The sequence below is a fragment of the Guyanagaster necrorhizus genome (assembly GCF_019112545.1).
Source record: "Guyanagaster necrorhizus MCA 3950 unplaced genomic scaffold BT62scaffold_9, whole genome shotgun sequence".
In the NCBI taxonomy this organism is placed as follows: Eukaryota; Fungi; Basidiomycota; class Agaricomycetes; order Agaricales; family Physalacriaceae; genus Guyanagaster; species Guyanagaster necrorhizus.
This window is the reverse complement of record NW_025064888.1, coordinates 943112-969768: the sequence shown is the minus strand read 5'-3', so window position 1 is coordinate 969768 and position 26657 is coordinate 943112. Positions and strand designations below refer to the sequence as shown.

At 43.3% G+C, this 26657-nt stretch overlaps 5 protein-coding genes across 5 annotated transcripts; 3 read left to right on the top strand and 2 right to left on the bottom strand.

Moving 5' to 3' along the window:
* Positions 1-653: 653 nt before the first annotated feature.
* On the bottom strand, positions 654-2280 carry BT62DRAFT_790387 (uncharacterized protein). The gene is made up of 5 exons (XM_043182297.1): positions 1886-2280; positions 1767-1824; positions 1281-1382; positions 827-1051; positions 654-755 (listed from the first exon to the last, which is right to left on the bottom strand). The coding sequence occupies exons 1-5, from the start codon at positions 2145-2147 to the stop codon at positions 692-694; spliced, it is 711 nt and encodes a 236-aa protein (XP_043041240.1). The 5' UTR covers positions 2148-2280; the 3' UTR covers positions 654-691.
* A 31-nt stretch (positions 2281-2311) lies between these two features.
* BT62DRAFT_993355 (uncharacterized protein) lies at positions 2312-3930 on the top strand (the record flags this gene model as incomplete). Its single annotated transcript, XM_043190400.1, has 7 exons — positions 2312-2350; positions 2401-2606; positions 2641-2694; positions 3004-3054; positions 3230-3430; positions 3577-3761; positions 3861-3930. Exons 2-7 carry the CDS (start codon positions 2571-2573, stop codon positions 3928-3930), a joined length of 597 nt encoding a protein of 198 aa, XP_043041239.1. The 5' UTR covers positions 2312-2350; positions 2401-2570.
* Positions 3931-4460: 530 nt separating this feature from the next.
* On the bottom strand, positions 4461-7746 carry BT62DRAFT_930759 (Cullin-domain-containing protein). The gene is made up of 10 exons (XM_043186000.1): positions 7580-7746; positions 7095-7305; positions 6966-7045; positions 6733-6915; positions 5812-6678; positions 5578-5758; positions 5062-5523; positions 4872-5001; positions 4720-4822; positions 4461-4660 (listed from the first exon to the last, which is right to left on the bottom strand). Exons 2-10 carry the CDS (start codon positions 7303-7305, stop codon positions 4583-4585), a joined length of 2295 nt encoding a protein of 764 aa, XP_043041238.1. The 5' UTR covers positions 7580-7746; the 3' UTR covers positions 4461-4582.
* On the top strand, positions 7643-8155 carry BT62DRAFT_930757 (uncharacterized protein; the record flags this gene model as incomplete). Its single annotated transcript, XM_043185999.1, is given in 2 exon segments — positions 7643-8110; positions 8122-8155. A coding segment is annotated over 1 exon segment (168 nt), but the record flags the coding sequence as incomplete, so codon positions are not given.
* Positions 8099-8545, top strand: BT62DRAFT_930756 (uncharacterized protein; the record flags this gene model as incomplete). The annotated part of the gene is made up of 2 exons (XM_043185998.1): positions 8099-8275; positions 8323-8545. Coding segments are annotated over exons 1-2 (188 nt in total), but the record flags the coding sequence as incomplete, so codon positions are not given.
* Positions 8546-26657: the final 18112 nt, after the last annotated feature.

Here is a 26657-nt window from a genome sequence, read left to right as displayed (position 1 = left end):
CCCATTGCCACTACAGAGCTATCAGCAGATATGAGTTCAAAATATTCAGACTCACAGTCCATCTTCTCTGCTGGGCCAAAGAGACTTACATCTCAGATCAGCAGAACATTTCAATTTCTGCTGACAATACAGAGGTCAGTACCATAAACATCAGCACCAAAGGAGAAAACATCCTCCAAAGAGAGTATGGCCAAGAAGCACCACTGGTTGAGATTTCCATTGAAGACCCTGACAACCAACAATCAGGCCTGGCAGAATGCAGCCAGTCAGCAAGCCTCTCAGGAGTACATCTGTCCAACAGCCCCATCATCATCATTGATAATGACAGTGACTCTCCAACCCTATAACCACAATCCCACTAAACCCCAGAAAGCTCCCCTTCCCAGAAGAGGTAGGTTCCCTTCTGATGGCTCTGATTCTGAAGCCTCTAACATCACTGTCAGAGATAACAGTAAAGTCCTCTGCAAAACAATACTATGACAAGTATCAGGCAAGGAGTGAACTCCCTCTCCCCTCTACTCTCCCCCCTAAAATGGAAGACTCCTACTCACTCACACTGCCCAATTCACCAAACAGGCCCTACAGGCAGTATGAGATGCTGCAACTCACCAATGAGCCACCTCCCAAGAACAAAGGCTCCAAAATCGACTGGAGGCCCGCAGTCGATGACAACAGAGACTGGGACAGGAGCTCAGCTGGAGTGACCCCAGCTACTCCAATGACGAGGCCATCCAGCCCAGCCCCTTCTATCCTGCCTATGTCCGAGAGACGGCTCCAGTCAGCCCCCTCACCTCTTGCATCCACACCTGACTGGCAGACAACCTACCAGTCACCCTGCCCCATGCCCTCCCTCAACAGGCTGAGGGCCCAGTTACCCCCATCCGAGACCTTGCCACCACAGGTGGCATGGACGAACACACCCGGCGAATTCACCGAGGTATTGACCTCAACCTCCGAAGTTACTATCGAGCCCAGGAGGAGCTCGACGCAAGGAATACTCGACTCAAGCAGGAGGCCCGATGGATCCATGATCACCCTGAGTGTTGTTCCCCTAGACGAAAATATCAGTATCGGAAACCACGAGGAACGGGAGAAGACGAGTTTCCGAGCCTAAAAGACGAGACCTCAAAAAGGTTAAGTGTTTTCTCAACAGCTTTCCCGGTCCAAAGGGACATTTAATCACGGACCGGAAAAGCGTTGTAAGGGAAAAGGAGTGGACCTCAAGGGTCATGTTCTCCTACAAAAGAAACCGGTTCCAACTCGGAGAAAATGACACACACATTTTTGCCGGCTGGTGCCAGATAACGTTGAGAGATTGCGAGACGCCTGTTTCATCAGCTCCGATGGCAGCGCCCAGAACTACCAAACTGGACACAGAGCACCTAGGAAAAGGTCGGTGAGACGATGCAAACTGATGTACGGTGTAACGCTGCAGGGCCGGTAGATTTATACGGCGAAAGCGCGACCTGAACGGGACTGGCGTTATCTCATAAAACAAGACCAGTCCCCGTCGCGTCTTCCTTCCGTAAGATTCCCGAGCCCCTGCAGGACCGGTAGGTATTCAGATGCGCAAAAAAAGAATTCTAACAAGTCCTGCCCTTTCCCGCCGTCTTTAATCGTCGTATTACAGAGCAACGCGTTTTTTTTCGTGACATTTTCTGGACCACGCCTCAAAAAGACAGGCGGGAAAAGTAATACCTATTAGGTTCTTCTTTGTATTTCCCATAGGCATACCAATCCAGATATGAGGGTACGAATGGACGTACGGGTCGACGATATATGCGGCACATGCCCCGTGCAAGGTTCCAAAAACATTACACATGTCTAGGAAGAAAAGAAAAGTAAATGAGTAACCGGACCGTTTATCCTCGCAGGAACGACTCGCCTTTTTCGACATCGATCTCAAAGATTGTCTGTCCTTGCGCCGCAGTCCCGCTAGCATCCCGGCCCCAAATGTTCATTTCGACCAGGCGCAAGCGTCTACCGACCTCAGCACCATAGGATTCCTCCCGACTATTCACAAAATAGGAGAAAATATTGGCGCCAAGTTGTTTTTCCTCGTTCGAGATATTGCCCTTGATCGTCGAGACGTCGACATGGGGTGCCGGCGGCAGAGAATGGAGAAATGAGGTTGGAATGGTCGACATTGTGAAGGACACAGTGGTGGTTGAAGGACAGATCCGTACATCGTTGACTTTAAGAAAAAAAAAACTAGAAATGACAATTGACGCGCCAATATAGTTCTTCGGACGTCGCGGAAGGGAAGAAGCCTAATCTGGCATTTGCCACTGTCATGTCACTCTTTCCCCTTCGTCCAGTATCTGGCTCCAACTGCCTTGTAATTGCACCGGCAAGTTCTATCTACCTGCAGCAAGGTCACGGCTTTCACGTCTATCATAGGTAGGGAGGAGTGTTTTTAATGGAGTCCCCGCCTCAAGGAGCAAAACTGCCGTGACCGGCCGAACTCCAAGACTTAAATGACAGCAACTATCTCAGAAGCGTGTCCATCAGTGGCATATCCAGACGTACACATCATCAAGAGATGATCCTTGCCATGCAGAGAAAGGAAAATGCGACGTTTTGAAGTGAATGATGTGGTAGAAATGGTGAGTGCTGCTCTGCTTATGTATCGAAAAAAAGTTTGGTCACATCATCGAGTCGTGGTTCATACCCTCGGGGGAGAACGCCGCCGCAGTACGTGTCTTCCCGTGAGGGGGGTCCCCGGGGAACATGAAAATATCGCACCCGAACGACGTATGTCAAGGGCAAAATAGCTTATCTTGAGGAGCCAGGTGGCGGATCATTGACTAACGAATTATGCCTACAGGCGTTCGCATCTCCCAAACCTTGAATGCTGATGTTCTCAAATTCATTGCGATGCAAGTTCAGTGTGACTCTCTTCCGGCTCTTCACAGGCACGTGTAGCGAGCGTGTTCTCCGCCATGATGTGTCTTGAGAATGAGCTTAAAACGAAGTTATGAATGACTGATTTGTTCAATATAGCTCGTTGCAAAATTGATGCAACTTGCTGCAATATTGAGCCTGCTGTACTCGGTAAGCGCGAAGTGTGGCGTATTCAACCCGGTTTGAAACTCACTTTGGTGTGTAACTCGAAATGTCTTGCTCTTGACGTTGCTCGCAGATGATGAAGCGGGAACTCATGCTAGCAACATATGGGAAATCTTCTACGATTTTTACCTTGATAAAACTTCTCTCAACCCCCCTATAGGATCAGTGTCAAAAACTCGCAGACCTAGCCAAGCCGTCAGATGAATGGAATCAGTCTACGTGTGGCGCCTTCTTAATGTTCCGTACCAATGCTACACTCTTGGAACTACGAGGTTACTGGGAACGCTATCTTCGCACGGATCGCATGTCTGAACAAAGCAAGCGGCGTCTCCAGACTCGCGGCCGCCGAGGACAGCTTAGTGTACAATGCGTGTCGGTCACTGTGGCAGGACATTGGAAAGCTTGCTCCAAACCGTTTCAAGTTGTACTGGAAATCTGAAGTTACGCATACTCCGTCGGTTGCCAGTTCTCCACCACCACTGCATGTCAATCCCATTCAATCGAAAGGTCATATCTTCAATGTGCACTTACGGCACTGATCCGATACTACCATTCCATCTCGCCGCAACGGTGTCTGCCGTTTCTGACGATTATGAGCGGATCCTGACTGCGGAGACGGTGGTAATCTTGGCGAAGATACAGCTTAAAGAGTGGTCGGGTGGCTTAGGACTGGAATGCAATCTTTGCATCCGGTGCGTGACAAAGTACATGGGAATACATACCAGGCGAAGCAATTTGTAGATGACTGTCAAACGGTGCTGGATATGGGCTACCGTGCTAATGAATTGTAGGCAGGCAAGGCAATGGCAGGAACTGAAATCGACATTGGAATATGCGCTTTACCATGAGAAAGAGATTTAAGCAGGAACATTCGCATTTCGTTACATGTGCATGTAATTCTATCTATGACAGAAGTAACTTTGATACCAAAAAAAATACCTTGTTTGCTGAGACCCCAATACCGGCCCTCATTCGTCCACAGCAAAGAAAGGGAGGTACAGGATCCATCAGACGAACCCTCAATTCGCCGGCAAACCCTCCTCATAGAAGCACAACCAGAGAGCCCGCCAAACGTCCTCGAGACCCCCTCGCGGAAGCCAATTCTCTCAGCAGAGCGAGTGAGCATGATTGTCATGAAAGCCGCTAGTGTGACAACATTTCCGGATTCATCTTTCGTCGTGAGCACATGAGCACTCTTGCCGAAGCTCGCGAAATAACATCCATCTTGCTTGCGCGTCCTAAGATTTCCACCCCAAGGAACCGATCAGTATGTGCCATTGCTTTGTGTTTCTCATCACAATTATGCGACTCCGCCCATCCAGTCCTCACCGGCAGTAAAGACGGTACGATGATTTTGGGAGAAATCGACTCTGGAGTAAAGATGTAGTAGGCCAGTGTATTACAGCGAGTAATGTATATGACAGGAACTAAGCCGACTTTCTAACGTATATGCATTATGATACAAGGAATGAGCGATGATGCGGCGACACAAGTGAGGAAGGGAGCAGAGAAATTATGCAACATAGGCAAACCTGTCTCTCTGTCCGTCAACTCGTTCTATGTACTCCTGCTCCAAAAGGGTCTCCACGGCCTGGTGGGAAGAATATATGTAAGAACAGGTATTTTTCGATATGCCTAACAGGACCGCACCTTTTTGATGTCAGGAATCTTGGGAACGAAACGCTGAGAGACCTGGGAAATGACTTCCTGGATCAGGGCTTGGTTTTTCATCGTCCTATTGGCTTTCATGATTCTGCAATACCGTCAGCGTATGGAGAACGCACAGTGCGAACAGTACGAACCGAACAATAGCAGCTCGGATAACGTATTTCCTGTCTTCGTCGACGGCCTTGAGGACATCAGAAGACTCGGCCTTCACTTCAGCTTTGATTCGCTGATTCAAATTGACCCGAATCTTCTTTGACTTGAAGCCTGAAGAGAGAATAAGGATCGGTTAATGAAGCGAAGGCACGAGCGGAACCTATCACGAACCAGGGTTCAAATCGTACTGGTCCTTCTTCTCATTGACGAGAATCTTAGCCTTCACCAACAACGCCAATACCTGGGACAGGATGTCCTTGCTGATCGCGGTCACTGCAGACAGCTCATCCAAGGATAACGTGTCATTTCGGTTGTACTGAACAAGAATGACCATCTGGTACGCGCTAGTCATCAAGATGTATTTCTGGTTCAGGTAATTAGTTCGCAGTTCGTTCTTCGAGTAGTTCCAAAGCCATGTCAATTTACGACCGGAGTATTTACTCTGGTAGTACTTCGTGAAACGTTCATAGGTAGGCATGATCTCGACGGGAATGGTAAAGCCGTGAGTCGGAGGGTGGAGAGGCCAGAAGTTAGTACCGAGGACCATGACGGTGAAAGTGATGTCCATATCATCGTGGTTCTGGGTCATCCGCTCCTTGAACGAATCCGTAAGATCCTTGCTCAGACTCATGTCTATCGTGGGCATCGGTTAGTCAGACATTTTGTACTAGCACAAAAACAACGAACCGGTGAACATGCGTTGGATCTTGTTGGTGTATTCGAAACCGCAAGCCTCCTTCAGTTTCGATATCATGCTGGCTTCGCTCTCATCAGAAGCAGATACGCCTTGAATGAGTCGCTTGGAAAGTTTGGTAGTATAGAACGTTTGGAAGATGTCCTTGTCTTCCAGATACTTGAAAAGAACCATCTACAAAGAACCCAATCAATACAAATCCAAAATTGGCTGAACGAGGAACCGACCACACGGTTGAGCGTGCTCTCCAGATCTCCTTCAGCCATCTTGTTGTCCTTCCGCAAAAGTATATCTGCGTGTTTGGCGAGCAGTTCGGGCGACTTGGTCGATGAGGATCCGGTGGCGGCGTTACGGTTGACAAACCCTTCGCACGCCTTGTCGAGACTGGCCGCAAATCCAACTTCCCCTCGGAAACATCGAGTAATAGTTTCCGAGTTCTTCTGATGAACCTCCAGCAATGCATCCACGTATATCTTGGCGTCAACATCTACGGCACTGCCCTCTCCCACAAGTCTCGAGATCGCTGATAGACCTGCTTGCTTGACGTGCACCTCGAATCGCTTCCTCAGCGGATCTAGTCCGTCCGAAATACGCGACATCAGTGAGTATATCCGCTGGAGGTCTTCGTCTTGATCGAAGTCCAGGAGATTTTGGAAACTGTCCCACATCAACTCTGCATGTTGGCGGATGAGCACTTCTTCACACTTCTGAATCAATTTTTTGCGCGTCTTGGTGTGTAGATATCTTTCTACTCTGTCCTCCTCCTCCCGTAGACGCTCTTCCGCCTTTTTCAGATAATCGGAAACTGTATTCTCGGCAAGAAAAGATTCTGACTCCTTCTTGTAGTACTGTTCGGTGGCTAGGATGAACGGCGCTTCAAAGTGCTCCTCGTACACTTCCAGACATTCTTTGTTGAGATAGGTGTTGTCGAAGCCTAAGGTCACGAAAGATTGCACCACCTTCTTCACAAGTCCCTGGTCAATCATATCGCCGTTCCTTTGACGTTCGATAAGGCGGAGGACAGCATTGGCCAGCTTCTGATTATCCGTTTGTATAAAATAGAAGAATTGTGATTTCCATTGAACGAGAGAAAGCTGATAGAGATGATATCAATGGTAATGGCAAGACTGCTGGCCGCCACCACTCACCGTATACACAGGATACATCTCTTTCTTCCGTTTATCGCGCTGTCGTTGGATCCGCTGTCGTTGGATCCAATGTCGATTGAGATAGCTGAACAGACGGTTGAGATAATAAGCCCCAGTGGTGTAACGATGCCATTCCGACGCGTAGTATTGTAGGAGCTCCTCGTCTTGCAGCAAAATAGCTGTCTGTATAAGGTTATTAGGGCGATCACCGCGGCACGACATGTTGGACGAACCTGCTTCATAGAGGCGACATGTATTGTGAGGTATTCGGGCATCTTGTGGTACAACCCGGATCCGAATAGATCGACGGACGCTGCATAGTTGTTAGCATGAGTGTGGCACTACTACAAGTTCGAACTTGCTGTCACCAATGCCTACCGGCGCCTTCGTCGTGCAGTAATTGTATGTCACTGTGTACAGGTTGATGTAGTTGGCAAAAGTAAGGCCAGCCTTGAGATTGGACATGATATGGTCGACGCCTGGCTTGAGGAATGCCCATGTCTCCTCCAAGCCCGCCGTCTGGGGAGGAATCTGGGCAAATCTGTCAGCTAAAGATGTCGTCGAGGGCTCCATGGTCGTCAGCAATGTGGTATCGTGAGTGAAGCCTAAAAAGAAAGGTGTCGCAAACGGCACCGCCATCGCTTTTGCTCTTACCAATGCCTACCATCTTCGTCGATGTGCAGTAATTGTATGTCACTGTGTACAGGTTGGTGTAGTTGGCAAAAGTAAGGCCAGCCCCGAGATTGGACATGATATGGTCGACGCCTGGCTTGAGGAATGCCCATGTCTCCTCCAAGCCCGCCGTCTTGGGAGGAATCTGGGCAAATCTGTCAGCTAAAGATGTCGTCGAGGGCTCCATGGTCGTCAGCAATGTGGTATCGTGAGTGAAGCCTAAAAATAAAGGTGTCGCGGGGGGACCCTTGATCAAGAACCACCACCATGTGGGGTTCGGCGTCTAGCCACTGCAAGCCTGGCTCAAGGGATTCTGCTCTTCAGAGCATCAAGCAGGATAATAAGCCGTTCCTGCACCTTTGATGGCCAGGAGAAACGTCTCGTAGTCTTGAGACGTCCCAGATATTCTGGCGGGAGCCGCTAACTACGTCTATGTAGTAGTTAGTCGATATACTCCAATGCGAACCCCTCAGGCATCCTCTCTTTGCACAGGCTGACTCCTGAATGGACCACCGCTGAGCTCCCCATTGCTGACAGCAGCAAGGCTCAAGCACTCCCCAGTGTCCGAACTCGAGCCACTAGCCGCTGAAACAGTGGACGCGTGTCAAACTAGCTATGATGTTACGTCACGCAAATCACACTCAAAGACCGCACCCAGCGTCTTCACCTCGAGACACGAGACGAAATGAACACGAACGTACCTTCAAGCTCAATGCGATATCGACGACCCACGCGAGTACCGCAAATAGACTGGAAGAGTGCCGCTCAAACAGAATTCATCTCTGCCACCCGGCAATAAGCCGAACAAAGGATGCTGACGATGCACCGCCCTCCCTTGTTCGAGGAAGAACAAAGACAAGTCCAAACCATGGTAAAAGGTTGTACCCAGGCCCATTTCTTCTGACAGTTTTGTACAAGGTCCGAATGAGCACTGCATTGTGTCTTCAGTTTTGTCCAGGCTGCATGGGATGTACTGCAAGTGTGGAGTCCAAAGCCGAAGATGTCTATCACATTGCAAATAATGGAAGAAAGGGCACAGCTCTCCCTTTGTGCATCCTCGTATTCATTGGGGGTGAGGCTGGTGAGGCTGGTGGTTTGAGTAGGTAGTACAGAGGGTCCTGGTACCATTACAGAATTTTCCCAGTAGTTGATTAATCCTTGTGGTCCTCCTTTGGCCATCATTATCATTTCAAATGTATTCCAGTTTTCTCTGTTAAATTTCTCATTTTTATTGGGTTTGAATGGTAGGATCTGGGTTGAGGAAGCATTTTCTGATGACATCAGAAAAATTTTATAGGGGTTTCAAAGAAAATTTTCTGCAAGCCAATATGAGGGCCAGAGTTAGGTCCAAGAGGTGTGAACAAAAGGAAAATGGATGGAAGTAAGTATGGAAACAATTGACCAGAAATGTATGAACTTGTAAATAAATTTAGAATGAACAGACCAATAACCCAATCAACAGGTGTATGGCTGAATCCTCAACAAGATGGGTGTTGGATATTCCTCTCCTGGTATGTTTGGTGTTGGGATTTTGCTGGAAAGTTCTAGAAAGGGCAATTTGGCATCATGCTGAGAGTTGATGAGTAAGCTTGAGAGAAAGAGAAAGTTGTAGTAAATTCTAGATATAAGCCTGGAGAGTATAAATACAAGCTCTGTAGAAGCTGTAGAATAAGAAGTTCATCCTTTCTGGCCTTACCAGCCTGGAGTCAACCCTGCACAATACCAAGAATTTCCAACATTTGGTATTGAAGATTCTCCAGGTGAACTTCAACAAGGTTCCAAAAGATGTAGGAACTCCAGTGCTTCAGCCCAAGCTCTCATCTCCAGCAGCTGGTTTCCATAACAGCTTCTCTTTTATTCAGCTCATATTTGGAACACTTTCTATGGATGGCAATCTCAAAGATCCATCCTTCATGATCATGCAAGACTCTCTGAGATGGTATGGAGTATCTGATCTAATTCTGATGCTCTGGGTTTCTGCATGGATTTTGTGTTAGTCCCAAAACTACAGACATTATATTTTCTCATGTTTTCTTTTCAGCCTGCACATTTGTTGGAAATCCTCAGTGTTGTGCAGGATAGACTCCAGGCTGGTAAAGCCAGAAAGAATGAACTTATTTGTTAGACTCAAGCCACACATGATCAGAAACATGTGATAAACTAGCATGGTTTCATGTTTGAACCTTTGTGCTAGAGGTCACTTTATTGTGTTCTTTGTTGACCAAATGCATCAAGGCCCAAGATAATAGCTCAAGAGTAGAATGAGAGTGAATAAAATTTAGCTCAAAGCTGGAGTTTAACCAGCAAGAGTGAGCCTCCTTATATACTGTACATCATAGAGATAAATATATGACTATCTATTGTGTATTTCTATGTCCTTTATGCCCTTTGTTCTCAGGCATTGTTACTATCTACAATAGTGCTGTTGTGCTGACTCAGCCTGTTCCACAGTCCTAAGCACTGGTTTAGGTGCTCTGACTAAGCATAAATAGGAGTTAACTCATAGAAAAGAAGTAAAAGTAAGGAAAATCATGACATTACCCTCTCCTTAAGACCATTATTCTGATGGCTTAATTTAGAGATAATTTATAGTCACATATAGCCTCTGCTGCAGCCATCCATTTCTCATTTACCCACTGGTTAGATTTGAGGCTATAACCCTTCCAACTGACTAAGTAGTTCACTGTTGTTGTCATCCTGCCATCTTTCACCTTGATCTTCTGGAGTTTATGATCCAAGATTTAATTAATTTTACAATGTTCTTTATTGTTGATCAACTCCAGTGAGAGAGACAGTGGCTGTTCTTGATTAGAAAAGGCTGGGGTGATATAGGGTGTTAAATGTACTTCATTGAAGATATTATGAATCTTCCAATGAGCTGGTAGATGTAATTTGTAAGCAGCTTGACTGATCTTTGCAAGAACAGAGAAAGAACCAGTCTGCTTGTCAGAGAGTTTCTGTTTTGGTCATGGCAGATGGAGATTGATGGTGTCAAGCCATACTTTGTCATGGACATTATAGATGTGTGCTGGAGTGTGATATTTATCATATTATTTTTTTCATTATGGTGGCCATCTTTTCAAGAGCAGCTTGGATTTCATCATGGATCTTGATTGTGGCAGTTGCAAAGTCAGTGGATGCAGGCATGAAGGTGTGAGAATGAGTGGTGTGCACAGTATTAGGGTGTCTGCCATAGTTTACAAAGAATGGCAACTTGCCTGTGGCAGAGTGTATGTGGTTATTATGTTAGAAGGCAGCAAAGACTAGCCATTCCATCTAATCATCTTGTTGATAGTTGATAAAGAGATGAAGATATTTCTCCACCTCTTGATTGATATGTTCCATCTGTCTGTCAGTCTGTGGGTGATATACAGTTGATGCATTTTGTCAGATGCTGAGGAGTTTATACAAATTATCCAGAAATTTAGAGATGAATTGTAGGTCTTGATCTAAGATGACCATCTGCAGCATCCTGTACTTGGCATAGACTTCATTGCATAAGATCTTTGCCAGTTCTTCTGATGTTAGTTCAGTTGAACAGGCTATCAGAATGATCACTTTTGAGAACCTGTCAATGATAATGAGGATTGCATTATAGCCATTACAATTCAGGAGACCAGTGATCATATTGACTGAAATATAGGTCCATGGCATCTGAGAGACTTCATTTGAGTGTAGGGGTGCCACCCTGGCCTGTGTGGATGCTTTTCCTTACTAACCTGTTTCACATCTCTTCATGTACTTCTTAATATCTTATCTTATTTTTAGCCACTAATATTCTCATAGGACCAGCTCCTTAGTTTTTGCGATTCCTGAGTGTCTCATAGTAGCATGATCATAACAGATGGCAATGATCTCCTCTTAGAGTTGCTGGTCTCATAGGATATATATTTATCTATCATAACAGATCATCTCTTCTTCTTTCATCATTCCTCTTTTGTGATTTAAGGATAGAGCTACCTGCTGATCATAATGTGACAAGATCTTCAGAGATTGGCTTGAGAGTAGAGTAGTGTGAATAAACTTTAGCTCAAAGCTGGGGATTACCAGCAAGAGTAAGCCTCCTTATATACTGTACAGGTGAAGTTAAACATACTACTGCCTATTGTATGTTTCTGTATCCTTTGTATCCATTGTCCTTGGATATTGCTACTGTACACAAAAGGTTTGTTGTGTGTCATTGGGCAATGCTGTTGCATTAAAAGACAATGACCAACTGGGCTTGTTGTGCTGACTAAGCCTGTCTCACAGTCTTAAGCACTAGTCTAAGCACTCTGACTAAGCATAAATAGAGGTTAATTGAGAGTTGAGATAGAAAAGGTGGAAAAATCATAACATTACCCCCTCCTTAAGACTACTGTTTTGATGGCTTAATTCAAGAATAATTCATAGTCATATATAGCCTCTATGGCATTCATCTGTTTCTTGTTTATCCACTAGTTAGATTCAGGGCTGTAATCCTTTCAGCTGATGAGATAATCAATTGTTGTCATCATTCCACCACCTTTGATCTTTACTTTTTATAGTTTGTGATATAATATTTGATTGATTTCATAATATTCTTTGTTGTTGATCAGATTCAGTGGCAGAGGTGGCAGTTGTATCTGATTCAGGAAGATGGGAGCAATATAAAGCATTAAAAGTGTCTCATTGAAGACATCATAAACCTTTCAGTATGCAGAGAGGGCTAGCTGATAGGCTGATATGCCAACTTTTGTGAGGATAGAGAAGAGGCTGATGCATTTGTTGGTGAGTTTCTGTTTTGGACATGAGAGGTGAAGGTTAGTGGTGTCCAATCAGACTTTGTCATTGATATTATAGGTATACACTATATAGTGGTGTTTGTCATACTGAGTTTTCATTGTAGTGGCCACCTTTTCAAGTGTCATGTGTGTCTTCTCATGTATCTTCTTTATCATGGTTGCAAAGTCAGCAGATGCTGGCATAGTGGTATGGATTCATGTTGTTTGAGTGACATTAGAGTGTTGCTCATAGTTTATGAAGAATAGAGATTTTCTTATTGTTGAGTGGACCATGTTATTGTGCTGGAATGCTGCAAAGACTAGCCATTTGACTCAGTTGTCTTGCTGATAGTTAATGAATAGTTGAAGGTATTTTTCAACTTTCTAATTTATGCATTCTGTCTGTCCATCTGTTTGTGGGTGGTATGCTGTAGATGCATTTCTGTGGATGTTTAAGAGTTTATACAAGTCATCTAGAAACTTGGAGATGAATTGTGATCCCCAATCTGAGATCACTGTCTGAAGCATTTCATACTTCATGTAAACTTTATTGCATAGTATTTTTGCCCATCCTTTAGATGTCAAGTCTGTGGAGCAGGTGATTGAGATAATAGTTTTTGAAAAGTGGTCAACAATAATGATGATAGTGTCATACTTATTGCAGTTAGGCAATCTGGTGATCATATCCACCAAGATGTGGGTCCAGGGTGATGATAGGATCTCATTTGGGTGTAGTGGAGCTGTGCATACCTGTGTCAATAATTTTTCTCTTTGACAGATTTTGCAAGCCTTGATGTATCATTCAATGTTCTGGCCTATTTTGGGCCACCAGTATTCCCTTAAGGCCAACTCCTTGGTCTTTGCAATTCTGGAGTGTCCTGTCATAGTGTGGTCATAGTATGTGGCTATGATATCACTATGTAGCACTTGATTCCATAGGATATAGATATGATCATCATAGCAGATCATCTCCTCCTCCTTTGTCATTTCATGCTCATAGTTTAGAGATAAAGCCACATACTGATCCCACTTTCTGCTGTCTCTGGTGATGCTTTTGATCTATTTGTGAATTTTTTTCTCTGTGAGCATGATCATTGCCTGAAAGTGTTCTGGTCATAGTAGCATCACCCCCTTATTGTCATGTTCTCCTTGATTGTGATCAGCCCAGTGGCTCAGAAGGTCAGCTTTCTTGTTCACTGTCTCTGTCTTATGGTGTAGAGTGTATAGGTACTGGCTCAGTTCAGTGACTCAGCAGGCTTATCATTGATTCAGCTTCTGCAGCTGTCAGAAATATCAGAGATTCTGATGGTCCATCCAGATTTTAAAGGTTTGGGCTGTACCTATTAAATAGTGTTGCCACTCTTCTAGAGCAAGCATTATAGTGAGTAACTCCTTGTCATAGATCTCATAATTATTTTTGGTGACCAATAAGGCCTTTGAAAGGAATGCTACCAGTTGCCATTTTCCTTTTTGTTTCTGAGATAATACTGTACCAATGGCTTCTTCACTTGAGTTGGCTTCAACATGGAACTTCTCATCTTGGTCTGGTATCACTAATACCACATCCTCAGCTAGTTTTCATTTCAGGCCATTGAAGGCAGTTTGCTGTGATGGTCCCCATGCCCAGAGGGCATTGCCAGTCAATTGTGTCATCAGTCTGACAATCTTGCTATAGTCTCTGATAAACCAGTGGTAGAAGTTTGTGAACTCTAAGAAGGATTGAAGTTTCTTCTTTTTGGTCAGCTCTGGCCATTCAACTATCTCTGCCACCTTGATGGGGTTCATGTGAATACTTTCTTTGCTAATGATGACTCTGAGGTACTTAGTCTCTAATATCTCAAATTTGCACTTCTCTGCATTGAGGAACAGCTTGTGCTTCCTCATCAGTGCTAGTACCTGTTGTACCAGTGTGTGGTGTTTCTCCTTTGTTTTAGATATGATGAGAATGTCATCCAGATAAATTGTGACTTTTCCAGTGGTGATGAGGTCTCTGAAAATATCATTTATCATTCACTGGAATGTTACAGGTGAATTTGTGAGCCTGAAAAACATTACTGTCAGTTTGAAGAGTCCTCAATTCATCTGAAAGGTGGCTTTCTATTCATCATCTTTCTTGATGCAGATATTATTGTAGCTCTATTGAACATCCAACTTGGTATAGTATCTGGCTCTCCAGAGCTTGTATATCAGCTCAGAGATTAATGGAAAGAGGTAGCAATTTTTGATCATTATTTCATTGAGCTTTCAATAGTCTTAGACCAGTTAGAGTTTGCCATCTTTCTTTTTAATGAAGAAAAATAGAAAAGCTATAGGGAACTTTGATAGTTGTATCTGTCCACTGGATAGATTCTCATTCAAGAACTTGTCAAGTTCTTGTTGCTCATTATTACCAAGCAGATATGTTTTGCAATCTAAGTTTGTGCTCACATTAGAGATTAATTCAATGACATAATCCCATGGTTTGGGTTCTAGGAGTTCATCAAAACTCTCCTTCTCAAAGAGGTCCTTGTAATTCCATGTCTATGCAGACACTATTTCTTCAAACATTCTTTCTTTCTTTCCTGCATTGGCCTTTGCTGCTAGGTTGTTAGCATGGTGTATAGCTCACACATGCAGAGCTTGTTGCACATTGACTATGAGGATTGTCTCTCCATCATCCATTTCTTTATCCCACTTGTCATTGGAATCTTAGTTGGATAATTTGAATAGAACCTTCTAACATTTACAGCATGCAAATGTGATTTTTCCATTCTTCCAATTGATCAAAAGGTTATATCAGATCAGCCAGTTGTGACCAAGGAAGATCTCTTTGGTTCCAAGGTCAGTGACTGTCAGATCAATTCTTTTGGCATGGTCTCTGATCATGAGTCATAACTTGACAAACTCAGTTATGAAACCAGCCTGGTTCTTTGTTCCATCTGCATTGTAAACTGAGATAGAGGCTGTGGTGGCTCTAGTGGAGAGTTGGTGCTTGTCAATGAAAGCATGATTAATAGTGCTACCCATGCACCCACTGTTGACTAGTACAGTCACTGCATGTATGAGGCAGTTTGTGAGAGTTTTAATTTGGGCTTTTATCATTAGATCTCATCCTTTGGTTTTGGTTTGCCAGACATATTTTCAGGGTTCACATACCTTATTGAGCCATTCTAAGGCCTGGCACCATTCAGCCTTTCTCATCTCCTCTACTATTTTATTGACTATTTTCTTGATGCAGATTTCATATACTCAGTTTTTGAGTATGGCTTTTGCTGCTTCTTCTGTTTTAGCTTCTTTGATGGCCCTCCACATTCATTTAGTATTGAATAATTTGAGCCATCTGTTGGGGGCCTCTCCCTCTGTCTGGCCTGTAGGTGGTTGAGGTTCTTTCTCTGGTGATTCTTTAGTGTGCAAGATGCAGAAAGATTTGGGTATATTTGAATATATGCATAATTTAGGCATAGAAGTAGCTACAGAGATACTATTAGTCTGTCCAGCAGCTATTTGGTGCACACCATATTGTTCTTTGGCCAATCTAATGGAATTGCTCACTGGTTAGCTCTGTCTTTTACTTCCTTGATCTTTGTCTCTATTTCAAGCTCTTTGGCCTCTTTCTGGAGCTTGGCAATTTGCACCCTAATATCTTCTTGGATCCTTTTTTTCTTTAGGCAGTCCTTTAATATATGCTCTTTCTGGCCACAGCTAAAACACTTTCCTTCCTTCTTTAGTTGGTCAATGTCTATGGGCTTTTCTGCCCTCATGTATGTGATGCCAGTGCCTGTCTTCTGGATGCTGTAGGATGATGTGCTAGCTATTGATGATCTGAGTTTGACAGTGGCAGAGTTTCTCTGCTTTGAAGTCATGCTCAAAGATTGATTTGGCTTTTAGTTTTCTTGTAGAGTGGTTTGTTCTGCCTTCTGTCATTGCCACTCCTTATACATCTCAATGATCCATTCCTTCCACTTATTGTATCCAACCAGGATGAATTTTCTGATTGCTGAGATCATAGTGATATATGAGGATAAGAATCCTCTCTTGAGAGCCTTAACCATTCTTCCATTGTTTGCTACATCATCCCATATACCAGCCAGCTTGGTGAGCCTCTCTAGCTCATCAAAGTAGTCCATTGCCATCTTATCACCCATCTTCCACTTCTTGATCTTCTGCTTGTACACCTCCTGTACTGCTGGATCAATGAACTTGTTGATTATCTGCTTGAAGACTGGCCACAAGAGATAGTGATAATGTCTCTGTGTGGTTGATTGGAAGTTAGATGAGATCAAGATCCACTAAGTCTTCATCTTGTTCTCCAGATAGGAGGATGTAAAGATGACCTTGTTCATGTTAGTTCTGAAGTATATAATATAGACCTTAAAATATTGTTCACAATCAACCAAAAAGCAGTCAATATTGTTGGAGGCCTTTTTAAAGAGATGAGGCTTGCATAAAAGATCAGGTCAGCATTGCATGACTGCTGTGTTGTTGGGAAGCAGTCCTATCAGGTTAGGCCATTCATTGAAGAGTGGTTGTCACTAATCTAGGGGTGGTCTGAGGAATGAGTGGAGAGAATTGTTGTTGGTGACTAGACTCCTCTAGAGTACTGCTTTCTTCTTAACAATTACTCCATCATGTATCATGAATCCTAAGTTGACCACTTCTGGATCATCTCAGATTGATTCTTTCCCACTCCCTGTGGCTTTATCAGATGATGGCTGGGTGCCAAGCATTTGGCTTCTCTTGTCAGTCCAGAGGTTTTGATATCCAATGGGCTATACTGTTGGTTAAGGTTGGAAGCAAGAAAGCCAGATTGCCAAGAACCAGATGGAGGGGGTGGAGTATGAATGTTGACTGTGGATGGATGAGACCATATACACAACTCATTTTGAGATGACCAGTGATGACCACAGCATTAGTCAGATTTGATTCTAGCACTGATACCTTAGCAGCTCTCCAAGCAGATCTTCCAGATAGTTCTGGTTGTAGGTTTGCATGGCATAGTTGGTGGCAGCATGCTGCAAGATCTCTTGTTTTTCATCTGTATCTGCATTAATGTATAATTGTTCTATGGTCAATGCTAGCCAGCTGCTGTCATGCTATAAAAAGGCTACTTCTGTCTGATATAGTTTATGATACTCCTAAACCCTTGCTCTCTGCATCTCTTTTTCCAGTGCTTCTTCATCAACTTCCTCTGTGGCATATTTTATAAAGTCCTCTAGCCTATAGGAGCCTTCACTGCTCTCTGTTTTTTTATCTCTCTCAGCCTGTTTATCCTTGTCCTCCTCTTTCTTGAGGAGGGAAGCAATAGACTGATCAAAGATATTTGCCTCAGCCTTGGGCAGTTGTATTATCACTAGAGACCTGCTGTCCTTGCTGTATGCTAGATCCAGTGGTGGTGCTCAGAGGGATGGAAACTGGGATGGTGGAGAGGCCCACTCAGAGACTGGCTCTAATTTGTGTGTCATACCTGTTGCTGCCTGTTGCTTTCATGCTCTTCAAGTCCTGGCTATAGATTTGAAAGTTTCTATGGAACCTCTCATTGAGGAACTGTCAAGCAACTCAACTTCCAAGGAATTCTCAGAGAGTATGGTTGGGAACATAGGCATTGAGAGAGACTTGTAGTCTATAGTAGTGGAGGATGGACTCATCATCCAATCAGAAGGTGTCAGTACTATTAGTTCAGTGGGAAGGAGGATATTCAAGGGTTTTAGAGCTGTTGGCATGAGGGCCAGGGCAGTCATCTCATGGTAGTGGGGGAATTCCTTGGTCTCTGTCTCTTCTGGCTTCATTGGCAGTAAGAACCTTGCAGGGTTCCAGTGCTTATAGGTTAGACTCAGTGTTAGACTCAGTGTTAGACTCTCTAAAGACAGGAGTTGAGAGTGAGAGCTCTGATCTAAGCCCATACTAGTCAGAGGAGGCACTTCTGAGATGCATGGCCTCAATCTCACACTGCTGCTGTCATCATTGCTGATCTCACTCAGCTTCTTCAGATTCATGCTGAGCCTCTGCCTGGGCATGCTCAGCAAGCTCATCAAGGGCAGTTCAGTTTCACTCTTGTTGTTATTCTTCTTATCCAATGGTCTCATCATAATTGAATGGGATGTTGAGGTCTCATGTTGGAAATAGTCAGTGAATGATTTTGTTCTGGCTTGCCAGTCCTTATTGCTGGTTAGCACTTCACTCCAAGAGAGACCTCTCCAGCCCTTGGCTGCTTTCAGGAGAGTGGGCTGGTGAGATGGGACTTTGTGCAGGGGTTGTATAGAGAGTTGCCTGAGGCATAGTGAGGTCTCAGAGCCACCCTAGTGGCATCAAAAGAATCCCAGGTGCAGTTACCAATCCCAGGAGTTCTAAGGGTGATAGAAGAGTCAGAGGAGAGAGACTCATTAAAGAAGTCTTTCAGGAGGTCTTTATCCTCATGGTTTGGGATGGAGAGCAGGATCTATGGGTTTTAGAACCCTGTGATATGAAGGTTTCAGTTTCTGCTGTTTGGTCAGGATCAGAGAGGGTATCAGTATCCCTCTTCTTGAACATCCTCTTGATACAAGCTGCTAGATCTGGCTTTGGATACAGGAGACTCTATGGGCTGGTGGGATGTTTATCAGAATTTAAGAATGTCATATAAGGGTAAGTTGGAGGTTATGTTTCATAGGATATAATGGATGTTCTGAAATTTCTGATAGTGTCTAACTGCTCAGGCTGTGATTGATTGGCATCCACAGCACAGCTGTATGATCACTAATAATCCTAATAATATTCCAATGATAGAAGCAAGGAGTTCAAAGAACTTGTGATCAAAGTTAGGGTCTGATGGATTGATAGAGAGCATTCAGTTTCTTCCATGCTAATGTGCATAAAGAAAGGAAAGATCAAGCTTCAAGCTAATTGTTAGATTCAAGCTGTATATAATCATAAACACATAATAAACTGACATCACTTTGTGTTCAAGTGTTTTATCAGAGTCCACTTGTTGTAAATACTGACCATAATGCAACAAGACCTTTAGAGATTAGCTTAAGAGTAGAATAGTGTGAATAAACTTTAGCTCAAAGCTGGGGATTACCAGTGAGAGTGAGCCTTCTTATATACTATACAGGTGAAGTTAAATATACTACTGTCTATTGTATGTTTCTGTATTCTTTGTGCCTATTGTTCTTGGGTGTTGCTACTGTATACAAAAGATTTATTGTATGTCATTGAGCAATGCTGTTGCATTAAAAGACAATGACCAACTGAGCTTGTTGTGCTGACTAAGCCTATCCCACAGTCTTAAATACTGGTCTAGGTGCTCTGACTAAGCATAAATAGGGATTAATTGAGAGTCAAGATAGAAAAGGTGGAAAAATCATAACAGATTGCAAGTATGACATCTTCTGCAAGTTGTCATTTCAGATCACTGAATGCCACCTGCTGTGATTGCCCTCAGGTCTAAGAGGCATTTTCTGTTAACTGTGTCATTGGACAGACTATTTTACTATAGTCTCAGATAAAATGGTGGTAGAAGTTTATGAACTCTAGGAAGGACTGGAGTTTCTTCTTCTTCATTGGTTTGGGCTATTCTAGAACTCTGGCTACCTTGACAGGATCCATGCAAATGCTTCCTTCACTGATGATGACCCTCAGATACTCTGTCTCCAATACTTCAAACTCACACTTCTCTGCCTTGAGGAACAGTTTGTGCTTCCTCATTAGGGCTAGCACTTATTGTACCAGCCTCTGATATTCCTCTCTAGTCTTTGATATGATAAGAATATCATCAAGGTAAATCATTATCTTTCCAGTGGCAATAAGGTTCTTGAATATGTCATTCATCATCTATTGGAAAGTGGTGAGAGAGTTAGTGAGTCTGAAGAACATAACTGTTAGCTCAAAGAGCCCTTGGTTGATTCTGAACATGGCCTTCTATTCATCCCCCTCCTTTATATGCATGTTGTTATATCCTCAGCAGACATCCAGTTTAGTATAGTACTTAGCTCTTCTGAGTTTGTCCATCAACTCTAAAATGAAAGGAAGTGGGTATCAGTTTTTGATTATCATTTCATTAAGCTTTTTGTAATCTTGGACAGATCAAAGCTTGCTGTCTTCTTTCTTGATGAAAAAGAAGAGAGAAGTCATGGGTGACTTTGACAGGCAAATCCACTTGCTAGAGAGGTTTTCATCTAGGAACTTGTTGAGTTCCTGCTGTTCATTATTGCCAAGCAGATATGTTTTGCAATTGAGGTTGGCATTAGCATTTGGGATCAGTTTGATCACATGATCTCATGGCTTTGGTTCTGAGAGTTTATTGAAACTCTCTTTTTTGAAGAGATCTCAATAGTCTCATGCTCATTCAGATACCATCTCTTTAAATGTCTTTTCTTCCTTCTCTGTATTGGCCCTGGCTGCCAGATCATTGGCATGATGCATTGTCCATATATGTAGGGCTTGCTGAATGTTGACTGCCAGAATGGTTTTGCTATCCTCTATTTTTTCATCTCATCTGTCTCTGGGGTCCTCATCTGGTAATTCAAAAGGGATTTTTTAGTATTTGCAGTATGCAAAGGTGATCCTCTCAGTTTTTCAGTTGACCAATGGATTATAGTGGATCAACCAGTTGTGGCCAAGGAATATCTCCTTGGTTCCAAGATTGGGTACAGCTGGATCTATTTGTTTAAAATGATCTCCAATGGTGAGTCAGAGCTTGACAAATTTGGTTATTAATCTGGCCTGATTTTTTGTTTCATCAGCATTGTAGACCAGAATGGAGGCAGCTGTGGCCCTAGTTGGAAGACCATGCTTATTGATGAAAGCTTGGTTAATAGAGCTGCTAGTGCAACCACTGTTGATCAGAGCCTCTATAGCATGAGTGGATCAGTTTATGAGTGTTTCAACCTGAGCCTTTGCAGTTAGGTCTTGTCCTGAGGTCCTGGTTCAGCACACATATCTCTGGGATCCTTGTAGTTCATCAAGCTATTCCAGGGCTCAGCATCTCTCTGCTTCTTTCATTCCTTTGATTATTTTGTTGATGAATTTCTTGGTTTGAGTTTTATATACCTAATTCTTGAGTACAGCCTTCACTGCTTTCTCTGTTGATGCTTCTTTGATAGCTCTTCAGGTCCACTCAGCATTGAATAGTTTGAGCTATCAGATGAGGATCTCTCCCCCTGTTCAGCTTGTAGGCAGTTGAGCTTTCATTATTGGTGATTTATTTGTGTGCATGATAGAAAACTGGAGTATATTCAAATGCACATATAGTTTAGACATAGAAGTATCTACAGAAGTACTATTAGTCTATTCTGTGGCTACTGTTTTTGCACTACTGTTCTTAGCTGACTCAGTGGAATTGCTCACTGGTCAGCTTCATCTTTTACCTCTTCAATCTTTATGTCTGCTCTGAGCTCTTCAGCTTCCTTCTGCAGCTTGGCAATCTGCACTCAGATATCTTCATGGATTCATTTCTTCTTTGGGCAGTCTCATAACATGTGGCTCTTCTAGCCACAGTTAAAGCACTTGCCCTCCTTCTTTAAGCAATCAATGTCCATGAGCTTCTCTGCCTCTGTATAGGTCATGCTGGTCCCCATCTTCTGAGTGCCATATGACATAGTACTTGTTGTTGACAATCCTGCTTTAGATGAACTGCCAGCCTTTAATCTAGAGATCAAGAGTTGGTTCAGTTTCCAATACTTCTGTAGATTAAACTCCTCTGCTTTCTGATGCTGCCTCTCCTTGTACATTTCAATGGCTCACTCTTTTCACTTGTCATACTCTTTCAAGATGAACTTCCTAATATCTGAGATCATTTTGATGTAGAAAGGCAGTGATTCCTGTTTGAGGGCTTCAATCATTTTTCTGTCATCAGCTATGTCATCCTGGATTCCAGTGAGCTTGGCAAGCCATTCCAGCTTGTTGAAGTACTCAGTGGCCACTTTGTCACTCATCTTGAATTTTTTGATCTTAGATTTGTGCACTTCCTGCACTACTGAATCAATAAATTTGTTGTTTAGCATCTGTTTGAAGATGGGCCATGATGGGTACCAGTGGTGCTGTTGCATAGTTGAAAAGAAGTTCAGGGAGATAAGAGTCCATCATGTTTTCACTTTATCTTCCAGATAAGATGAGGCAAATGCCATGCAATTCATGTTTGTTCTCAAATAGACTGTGTATACTTTAAAATATTATTTGCAGTTGATGAGAAAATGGTTAATATCATCAGAAGCCTTCTTGAAGAGACAGAGCTTGTGGAGCAGATCAGAGCAGCACTGGAGGATGGCCATATTCTCAGGTAGAGGGCCCATAGGGTTGGGCCATTGGTTGAAGAGCAGATGCTGCCAGTCAGTAGGTGGTCTAGAGAAAGAATAGAGGGAGCTATCATTAGCAATGGGACTTTCCTAGGGTGTGGCTTCTTTTCACATGATCACTTTATTTTGTATAATGAATCCTAGTTTGACTGCTTCAGAGTTATCTCAGACAGAGTCCTCTTCTGCCCTGCTCCCTTTAGCTTCATCTGGTGACAGTTATCCACTGAGAACTCAGCTTCCCTTACTGGTCTAAGGGTTTTAATAGCTGACAGATCAGAATATCAGCTGGGGTCTGGAGTGAGAAAGCTGAGTTGCCAAGAATCAGATTGATGGAGTTGCCTGCAAGTATTAGCTTCATACTGAAGGAGCTATATACATGGCTCACTTTGGGATTTCAGATGGTGACTATAGCATGAGTTGAATGTCAAACCTTGACTTGTATGCTAGTAAGTCATAGAGCTGATCTTTGGGGTGCCTCCTGTTATAAGTTTGAATAGCATAAGTAGTGGCAGAATATTGTAAAATATTCCACTGTTCATCTGATTCTGCATTAATATATTATTGTTCCATCTGTGATGCTAACCACTTGGTGTCATGCCATAAGAATGTTACTCTCATCTCATAGAGATCCTGGTATTCTCCCACTCAACTCCTCTATATCTCCTCCTGTAATGCTCCTTCATCTATATTCTCTTTTATGTACTTTATAAAGTCCTCAAGTCTATAGGGGCCTTTGCTGCTCTCCTTATTCTTACTGTCCTTGTTGTCCTCTTTTTTAAGGAGGAAACTGATGAGCTGGTCAAAGATGCTCCTCTTGGATGATCTGATTGTTGCTGAGGAGCTGGTGGGACTGAGTGCTGAGCTCAGCTTCAGGGTTCCTGAGAATGGGGGTAGTAGATAGATGTGCTCAGAGACTGGCTCCAATTTTGATATCATACCAGTTGCTACCATGTGCTTACACTGCTGCCAAGTCCTCACTATAGACTTTGAAGTTTCTATAGAACTCTGAGTTGAGGAACTGTCCAGCAACTTGACTTCTGAGGAATTGCTGGAGAGCATAGTCAGAGATGTGGGTATTGAGAGGTACTCATAGCCTATAGAGGTTGAGGATGGACTTGGCATCTGAGTGGGTAGTGTTGGGACTGGGAGTGTGTCAGGAAGAGGGATATTGGAGGGTCTTGAGGCTGTCAGCTGCTTGAGGAGAGAGAGGATCATTGTTTCCTCTCTTTTCAGCCTCACTTCTGATAACTGGGCTGGAGGGTTCAGCCCAGGGATCTGTTTTGGTGTTGCTGGACTCTGTTATATGCATGCCACTGGCCTCCATGTCACCTCAACCAACTATGAATTCAATCACCAAAATCTACCAGACTTTAGCTGCTTCCCATTACCTATTAATTTCATTTTCACTATTATTATTTCACATCTGTATTTCACATTATAATATCTGGATCTCAAACCTAGTAGCAAATATTGACACCAGAACCCAATAGAACCTGACTCAGAATTAGCTACCATTAGTATATAAAGCCATATATAATCATTGTAACTACTCAGTTTGAATATTAACTTGAATAGCCATCTACACTTCATACTCACTTCAACTCCTCTCTAACTCATCCATTAGATTCTGCTCTGAAGGATACTCCTCTTTGCTTCTCCAATGAAACTTCATTTCATCTATCCAAATTCTTGGACTCCAACTTAAGAGTGACATTGCCAATAGCTTCATTGACACTCATGCACTCTGCCAGTCTCCATGCATGCACTCAAACCCACTCAATTAGCATGTTCTTAACAGTATATTTGAACTCAAACTCTTGAGTCAAAAATTTTTATCATATCTATCACATTTACCTAACCCATAGAAGCCAACCTCAAACAAACCCAGCCTATCCATCACAACATGTTTTTCCATGAAAGACATTCCAGCCTCCATCTCAAAGGAACAACCAGACCTTTTCAGATCAGCCTCCAGTGGAGGACAACCTTCTCATAGAGAAACCTACAATCACTCTAGCTTTACTGTCCATCAACCTAATTATGACAATTCCCCTAACTCTTTTGATGCCACCAGCATCTCAATCAATGGAGTCTAATGGACCAGCCTGATGTATGACATCTAAACTGACCCTCTAGACCCTTTATCTCTGGATAACATGCATGAGAATTCAGACATCTCCACTCATACTCTCATCTGACAGAAACCAGGTGATAACTCACCAAACCCTTTTCCAGAAGGGCCAGAAGGTCCAGGCAGTCCCAATAGCCCAGGCAGCTCCAATGGCCCTGCAGAAAGCAACAATCCAAACCAGCAGGACATGTTTCTAGAATTCATGAACCTGTTACAAGAAGTCTCTGCTTCTCTCAATAACCCTAAACCAGCCACTATTCACACCAAAGTCAAGGAACTGAAACCATTTGATGGCTCTAACTCTCACAAACTGAAGACCTTCATCATTTTCCTTCAGTTGAACTTCAATAACAGACCTACTGCATTTGCAACAGATGCTAGTAAGATCAACTATGCTATTTTCTTTCTGGCTAACACTGTGCTTAACTGGTTCAAACTAGACATTCTTAAACCCAATCCATAGAATCCACCAGCCTGGCAATTCTTCTATACAGCTTTCTTGGATGAGCTTCATAGCAACTTTGGCCCCTTCAACACTATTGGAGATGCTGAAGATGCATTAGAACACCTTCAGATGTGTGATAGAGAGTGAATCATAAAGTACATAGTCTAATTCAACCAGTATGCCTTGCAAATCAGATACAGAGACAGCTCCCTCCACCACACCTTCTACTGTAGCCTCTGTACTCACATCAAGAATGATATAGCTCACTATGGAAAGCCCAGCAACCTTTGTGACATGCATCTCCTCATCCAAAAACTTAATGCTCATTACTGGACCTGGAAGACCAAATTGCCCATGAAAACTAAGAAAATAAGGCCTCTAACCAATCCTCCAATCCCAAATCTAAGGGATCCAATTCCTCAGACTCCAGCTCTGCACCAAAATCCACCACTGCTAAGCTCTATGCTGACAAGCTAGGCAAAGATGGCCATCTGACCCAGGAAGAAAAAGACTGCCAGCATCAGAACAACCTCTGCATATTCTGTGGAGCCAAACACAAGACTGAGGATTGCAACAAATGAAAGGCCACAGTAACCACCAAGAGTCATGCAGCTGAAGTAGACATCACTTCTGTGAAGCTGGCTCCAGCAGAGTCAGAAAACTAGGAAGCAACTCTATTCTCTCTATGCAAGTTCAGGGTTGTATTGACTCTATTCACACACCAGAGGTCATCACCCTCAATCCAACATCCCTTTCCAATCACTTCTTTTATATTTCCCTTTCAGCAGAATTATCTACTACTATGAAACTCAACAGTTCCCCAACTTGTATTATTCTGCACTTTCTTGCTCTTATTGATTATGATTCTAGCCACTGCTTTGTTGACACTAAGTATGTAGCTACCAATGAAATCTCTATTAAAGCCATCTCTAGCATGCAACTTCAATTATTTGATGGCTCCATCAGGAGCCATATATCTCAAATCACAACCATTCCCATCTGTTTTCCATCTGGAGACACCTTCTCCATTGACTTCTATGTCACTCCTCTGAATTTGTCTTGCAATCTTGTCTTAGGATACAACTGGCTCTTCCACTACAATCCACTGATTGACTGGGCTGAAAACAGTATCACTTTTCACTCAAGCTACCAGGATCTCACTCCAACCAATTCCATGGTCTCCACCACATCCCAGGGACTTCTGTGCTCACAGAACAACAGTCTATTCCTCTCTGAGCCTTCCAGCTCAATTTCAGGACTTCTGTGCTCACCAGACTCCATCAGTCCAACCTTTAGAGCTTCATTCTATTCCAAATCCCTTCTGAGTAGCAGGCAGACTCTATTCCTGTATGAACCCATCTATTTCTATTCTCTCTCAGAGTCTTTTACTATAAAAGCATACTCAAAGATCTCTATCATATCTGCTGCCACATTTGTCTGAGCCAGTGCAGAAGGTGCTCAGCAGTTCACACTGCAGCCTTTTTTGCCTAAAATTAGAGCTAAAGCTGTATCTGTAGAACCAGCAGACCTTTTATCAGTGCCAGTAGAGTACCATGATTTTGCAGATGTCTTCAGTGATATTCTCTCCAAAAAGCTACCCAAACACAGGCCATATAACCTCAAAATCAACTTTGAGAAAAGAACATCTCCACTGCTTAGACCCATTTATTCTCTTTCAGAATCTG